Here is a 7,565-nt window from a genome sequence, read left to right on the forward strand (position 1 = left end):
ATTTTTGCAATAATCTCCATCTGCTACAAAAGAAACTTCTTTGATGAGTGGTGACAGGTATACTTGCCTATAAGTATAAGGATCTATATTTCAGTAAGAAATTAAGTTTGTCTAGGGATGTGATAGATGTAGGGTTTTCTCTAGGCTCTGTGGCCTCTCCAGCTACGAGTACGTGGCTATGTTTACAGCCCTTGATTATCTCCCAGAATTTAAAGGTAAGACCCTACTGCTAAAGGTAAGACCCCATATTTCAGAAACAGGACTTGGAGCAATGGAGCTAGAATTTACCTGGAAGCCTCCTCCCTGATGATTACCTCTCATAGTTTTGGAGGATACTATGCAAGCTGCTGAAAGAGAAAATCGATCCGTGATCCAACCCCAGCTGTAAAGCCTAATAGCCACAACAATGACCAGTACAGCAAACTATCTCTATAGGTGCAGGAGCGACACTTTTATCTTTGGGGCAATCAATAGCTATCTAAAGCTGTTGGACTTAAAACCTACTTAATGGTAGGGAACTCATGTGGTTAAGTTTTTTTGAGACAGGGTTTCATTAAGTATCCCAAGCTAGCTCTTTATGAAGTCCAGGCTGGCTTATCTAAGGATTCATCTCGTGTTTTTGGAAGTGGCCTTATTTGGTGACACTCTGCACTACATCCCCAGGCTAAGCTGGCTTCCAACTGGTGACAATCCTCTTGCCTCAGTTTCCTGAATGTTGAAATTACAGGCGTATGCCACTATGCTTGGCTAGCACACACACTTTCACTTGGCTTAAGTATAATTATTGTTTTTGAATATATAATGTATTTAAAATATGTGTTTTTATATATCTATATTTATTTAAATATGTCCATTTTGTGTGATTATTATTATTTTTTCTTTAATTGTGCAATCACTGCTGAACTCACCAGGCTGTAATGGATAGCTCCAAACACATGGTCACAGATGGACCTGCTTAAACTCAGTGAATCACAAAACAAAATGAGTAGACATGAATGTTAGAAAAAGATTTGTAGGGAGTGGACAGGAAAACAGGGGTAGTAGGGAGCTAGGAGAAGGTGGGGGAGAAGGTGATCTGCATACATTATGTGAAACTGTCAAAGAACAATTTTAATTAATAAAATATAAGAAGCCTCAAATAAAATTAATAAACTTAGCCTTGTAGTGGTGACTGCTCTATGTAACATGATTTAAATGCATCTATTTAAACAATAAAGCTATTCAGAATGCAGGATTTAAACGTGTGTCTCAAATAGCATAAAAGTAGATATTCAGAAAAGTGCTAATGGAATGCTATTAAATGAAGTTTCCTTTCATTATTTCAGAAATATAAACATCTTTAGTAAACAGTGTTGACTAAACACTAAGCACTGAAGTAGAACTTCAGAGCAAATCTAAATAAGCTTTATCTAAAGTGATGTACAATAGTAACTTTCTGTATCTAAATAAAATTTTGCTTGCTATGTTTTACTTTTTCATACTCCACTGTGGTTTTCCAAATGATGCTCAGTCAGAATTCTCTCATCTTCTGACAGCGGCCTTTGCTCACCTTTCTTCAGGCTTGCAAAGCATATTGAGTAATGCCTACTGAGCTACTTCTGAAAGTTAGATATTTCTGTGTAACTTATGGTATGTCTGATTTTTAATGCATATGATTTTTCAAAGATCCGTATACTTTTTTCTGTGTTTTTTTCAGTTCATAGATATGCAGAGAGTGTGTATAAATAAAACCACATTATTGTGTACTTCATACAATCAGTTTTGTGAGAGAATCGTAAATATAAGCTGATTGTAAGTACCAGCTGGTCAGTTTTTAAATTAATAAAGTGCAAAGTATACATTTCTGGAAGACACCTGAGTCGTGCCTCAAAGTAATCAGAAACTCTAGACGCCAAACCTCGTCCATCGTATAATAGTTCTCCACCAGAAAACGTCAGGCAAAGATGAACCATGTCAGAATTACAAACTCACCTCAAGATGAAGAACTACATGCCCGAGGGGCTGAAGGAGGGAGGATTCGCTTTCTCCAGGGACTAGCTCCCCGAGAGGCTATCTAATCCCAAGTAGGCAACCATGAACACATTTACACATGAGCAACACTAAATGGACTCAGTGCGTTACATATGTATATTTATAAAGTACTGTATATGTAAAAAAATCAGAGAAGAGGAATACAAGTTGTGAGGGAACAGGGACAGTATGGGAGGAGTTGGAGAGGAGCAGCAAAGGGTGGAAATGAAGGAAATACAATACTCGTTATGACATTCTCAAAAATAATAAAATCATACTGCTTCTGTGAGTTTCTTTGTATTTATACTAGTATCTAAACATTGATAGTGAGAATTTTCCTTCAAGGTGAGCTCATAAAACAATAATGTTCTCCAGTGGACCAACATCAGTTATTGAAGTACAGGAAATAAGCATTGACATGATGCTTTGGTCCAAACATTATTCAAACGTTACCATTTAACAACAAATAAATGGAAAGACAATTCCTTCTTCCTTGCGCACGCTCCACGGCCAAGCCACCCAGGGATTCAGCTGTCGTGCACCATTAATCTTTTTTATCTGAATGCACTTCCACTTTTTCTACTTATTCATAGGTTTGATCTTTTGTGACTTTGACATTTTGAAACTTACAATTTGTTTTCTAGAATGTCTCCCAGTTTTTATTTGTCTAATATTTTTCTTTATTAGATTTAAGCCCTACATTTTGGAAGAAAAACTACAAAAATGATATTCAGTCCTTTTCAGTGAACCATTAAAAGAAGCATCCAACGCTCCTCAATAGCTATTAAACAAACTATGCAAAGCTCCCTGATAAATGGGCTTTCTTCCTGAATCTCAAAAGCCCATTTACTCATTTCATTTACCAGAGTACTTAAGAGATGTATGACAGGTGCAAGGTATCATATATGCAATATATTCTCATAAAATTCTCAAGATCAATGGTTAGATCCAGGCAAGGTGGGAAAAAGGTGAGAGAGGAAGCAAATGTGAAGAAATGTTAACCCAGGGAAGCTGGTAAATGGCACAAACTTTGAACACTGAGAATAAAATACATTCAACATAAACATTTAATAAATATCAATCTAAGCAAATTGAATCTTATGCTTATCTTACCCGATATCTAATATAACTAACAAATAAATGTTATCTATTGTGAATAACTGAATATTCCTTTCTCCAATACTACCATTCTATTAAGTTCACAAACCAGAAATAAGAAGTGGGCAGTTTGGTTTCACAAAAGTAAGGTCACTATAGAAATGGGCCATAGACACACCTAGGTTTTTGGAAATCACAAATTAGCTATATATTGTGTATTGAAATTTAAATGGCCAGTGAATTCAATCTTTAGTTTACTCTGACATATTCACTGAGTATGTTGCTGGGTCTCATGTGTGTGATTATTAATTTTTTATAATTTTTTTATGTGTATGAGTATATCATTTGCATGTATGTAAGAGCACCCATGTCATACAGTGCCCATGGAGATCAGAAGAGGACATTAGATCCCTTGGAACTAGAATTAGAGATGGTTGTTAGCCTCCATGTGGTTGCTGGGAAGTAAACCTGGGGTCCTCTGCAAGAGCAGCCACTGAGCTATCTCTCCAGACCTGTGATTATTATTTTTATTCTTTGTTATGTTTTTAGGTAGTATCTCTCTCTGCTGGTAATTATTTTTAATTATTTTTAGCATTTTATGTTTTTTACTTATAAAGTTAAGTGATGTCTAAATGCATACATTTAATCTCCATTGGGGGTGCTGGATATGTACATTATGTTTTACAGAATACAGATGACTGAGGCAGGTGTTTGCAGAGTTCCGATGCAGCAGTCTGCACCAGGCTCCTGGAGACAAACCAGGAGCCAAGTGGACTGACAGGAATCCATAGCAGGCCCCTCACCTGCTGTGTCCTTCCCAGCTGTTTCTGAGGATATCTAAAGGTGACTCTGGAGTTTAAGACAACCAAGGAAAAACTGTCTTCCCCAAAAGTCTGGGGCCTGGGGATGTAGAGGCAGAGTGTCATTGAATAAGACCACTTCCAAAAGCATGAGATGAATCCTTACATAAGGACAAGGAAGGCAAGGTGAAGGTTCGGAGGACCACATGGAGATCTCAGCTCTGGGAATATGACTGGCTTTGGGAAACCTGGAGAAAACTAAGACAGCCCCTAGCACGAGTGCACACAAGGAAAAGAACTGAGAGACATGACTGGCAAGACGTCAGATAGTTCACGCAAATCCAGAACCTCAGTGAGCCCAGCAGCTGTCAGCTCAGGGGTAGAGCCAGGTCTGACATGGGTTTTCTGAAAAGGAAATGTTGTCTGAACATCACAGCTTTCTAAGTAGTGGGACTGTCAGGGGAGTATTCACTGACCTGTGGTCGCTTCCATCATGTGTAAACTCCTCACACTGGGTTCTTTGGGGTTGGGAGGTTGGGTTCACCTTCTACATGCTTGATAGTAAATTAAATGTACCTTACAAAACAGTACTGAGTCAGCTCTTCTAATGTGAAAAGGTAACAGATATGTTAGGTGAGAAAAATAAAGAGCTGGGCAGTATGATTTTGCATGCTGCCACCGTGTGTGTGTGTGTGTGTGTGTGTGCGCGCGCATATGTGTGTAGGTCACTTCAGTCAGTCACTGACTCCCTTGCTTTTGAAACAGCATCTCTCACTGGCCTGGAGTTTGCTAAGCAGACTAGGCTAGCTGCCCAGGGAGCCCCAGGGATCCACCTGTCTCCAGGTCCCCAGTGTTGGGATCACAAGGCTCTATTACCCAAATTCTTTTACCTGGCCCCCCACTCCCACCCCCTGTGGATCCTGGGGATTGAACCCAAGTCCTTATGTTTAGCTGGCGTGCACTTTACTGACAGAGCCCTGCAGGCCATTAGTTGTATTTATAAAAATGATGTGACCCTCTGTCACTCTGACAATTGTTCTCTCATTTTGGAGTATAAACAAGATGAGAGCTGTGTAGAACCTTGTGCCAAGAGGGGCTGTGTCCTTTAGGCATCTCCTTCCCAGAGAACTTTTTTGCATGTGGGGACAGGTAAGCTGACTTTGGCCATCCTGTATCACTGAGTGAAATTTCTATTTTCCATTCTCTGAGAAGGTGAGTTTATATTTTCTGAGAGTAAGTACATAAGTATTGAAAAAAAAAAAAAGATTACTCATGCTTTACGATCCTAAGTGAGCTCTGGAAAGATTCATAAGATTCCGTGTGAATGCCTTTGAGGAACACAAGGGGATGCTGGGGATAAGGGTAAGGGATAATTCCTTTCCACTGAATAATTTGCTTTTTATTTTTGTGATTTTTTTGTGTTATGTCTACATAGCAGCATTGAAAATAAACTAGCTGGATGTGGTGGTTCACACTTGTAACTCAATATTTGAGACTTTGAGACAAGAGGATTTCTGTGAGTTTGAGACAAGCCTGGGCAGTAAGTTTCAGGTCAGCCTGGTCTAGAAGAGACCCTACTGTAAAAGTAAAAATAAAAAATAAACTAGAGTAATTTCCAAGACTAAGTGTTAGAGTTCTAGGCATCATGTTGCTATTTTTTAAAATGTTATCTTAAAATCTCCCTGTTTTCTCTCTTTTTGTTTAAGATTTATTTTTAGTTTATGTGTATGAGTGTTTAACTGTATGTATGCATATATGTGTGTACCTTATGCCTGGTGCCCTTAGAGGCTAGAAGAGGGTGTCAGATACCCTAGAATTGGAGTTACAGATGATTATAAGCTATCATGTGGGGTCTGGGAATTGAACCTGGGTCCTCTGCAAGAACAGCCAGTGATCTTAACTGCTGAGTCTTCTCTACAACCCAATACTGTAGCTTTAAGAATAACCTAAATGTAGGGCTGGAGAGACAGCTACCGTGGTTAAGAACACTGGCTGCTCTTGCAGAACTGACCCAGGCTCAATTCCCAGCAGCTACATGGCAGCTAACAACTGCCTATAACTCCAGTTCCAGGGGATCTGACACCCTCTTCTGACTTCCTCAGGCATTGCACAACACGGGTGCACTTAACATAGAGGCAGGCAATAAACTCAGACACATAAAATAAAAATAATAAGTAAAATATTAAAAAAGAATAACGTCAATGCTGGAAACTGCTAGTATTTACATCTCCTTTTGAGTTTCATACTAGTTTGTCTCATGGCTTACCTGAATAGCCCACAGACATTTCCCCAAATGGCAAAGCCAGATAACTCGTTCTAACTCTTGCTCTTCCCTCACAAACATTTTCTCATCGTCTTCCTCATCTCCCTGACTGTGGTCCCATCCACCCTTCTGTCTAGGCAGCCATTTCAGAGTCAACCTGGATGCTTCCCTTCCCCTAGAGCTGCCTCCACAGTGCAGTCCTGCTGCCTACCTCATTTGCATACTTTCCTTTTGGAGCTCTGACTCCCCTTTGCGATTCCAAGGCACCATCTTCGCTGATCGCCCGTACCTCTGTTCAGACTTTCTCAGTGCCATTATTCAAATATTCTCCTGAAAGCTCACAGTTCAAGCAGATCCACCTGATAGTGTGTTAAAAGTCTGTTTTCCGTTATAGCTGGCTAACCTTATAATTGCACCTTCAAATTTGTCCTTACCTGCATTTCTTCTTTTTTTGGATTCTAATGTCTGCATTTTTTCAGGTTTCTGTGCCTTCAGTCTAGCTAAATGCCTGGCACAAGGAATATGATTAATGAATGACTTTCCAATGGATGCATAGTCTAACAGACGAATGTGCTGCAGATACTACGGAGGAATGACAGGCATCTTTAGAATGGCTCTTTGCAAATGTAAAGTTATATCCAGGCAAAGACCAGATACAAAATGGGCATAAGAGGGTATTTTCATGTGTGAATAGGGGTAGGCATGAAGAAATTGGACAACTGGGGTAGACAGGGGCAGTACTGAAGGGACACATAAGTTGAAAGAGGTGAAGGATGGGCTTGATTCCCTCACCTGTAAAACAAGTGTGAATTAGGTCATTTGCTGTGATTACAGGACTCACTGCACAGTTATACCAAAGCTTGCCCTACAGCAGGAAAACCACCTCCTTTTCCTCTTCTTAGGTATTTCAGAAGACATATGAAGTCATACAGGTAGGGAAAATACATGTCCTTCTTGAAATAAACAAGCAGAATATCATGATTAAATAAACCATATATCATCTTTATTAAATAACAAGAAATAGTCCACATAGCTACAGTCACTTAACTGTGGTCCAGGAGTGCCTCCCCTCCTCGCCAAGTGACAAAATACAAGTCAGCAGCCCTTCTGAATGCTCTATGATAACCTGAGGCTGAACAGGAGGGTGCTTAGCCCCCAGTTTGTGTCTGCCACAGCACACAGTGGAGGAAACACAGCACTTCAAGTCACAAAGACTTAGATGAAGAACTTCAGTTAACACACATTGTGTCTTCCTGGCACCTCTCCTAACAATTAAACCAGCTGTTACTCTTCAAAACATGGGTCACTTTCTTTGCATTTGGGTCAAACTCCAGCTGTGAAGATCCTCTGAAGAAATAGAAAAACCCTGCAAATACAGACAAGAGAAAAACATG

The 7,565-nt window shown here is 39.7% G+C and overlaps 1 protein-coding gene across 1 annotated transcript in view; it reads right to left on the reverse strand.

The window, feature by feature from the left end:
• Positions 1-7,146: 7,146 nt before the first annotated feature.
• Mmp3 (matrix metallopeptidase 3) overlaps positions 7,147-7,565 on the reverse strand; it is an 8,756-nt gene continuing 8,337 nt past the window's right edge. Inside the window, exon 10 of the mRNA XM_008829944.3 lies at positions 7,147-7,537. Within this exon, the coding sequence (XP_008828166.1) occupies positions 7,437-7,537 (101 nt within the window). The 3' untranslated portion in view covers positions 7,147-7,436. The remainder of the gene's footprint in view (positions 7,538-7,565) is intronic.

The sequence above is a fragment of the Nannospalax galili genome, unplaced genomic scaffold (assembly GCF_000622305.1).
Source record: "Nannospalax galili isolate Female #2095 unplaced genomic scaffold, S.galili_v1.0 scaffold1750, whole genome shotgun sequence".
Lineage (NCBI taxonomy): Eukaryota > Metazoa > Chordata > Mammalia > Rodentia > Spalacidae > Nannospalax > Nannospalax galili.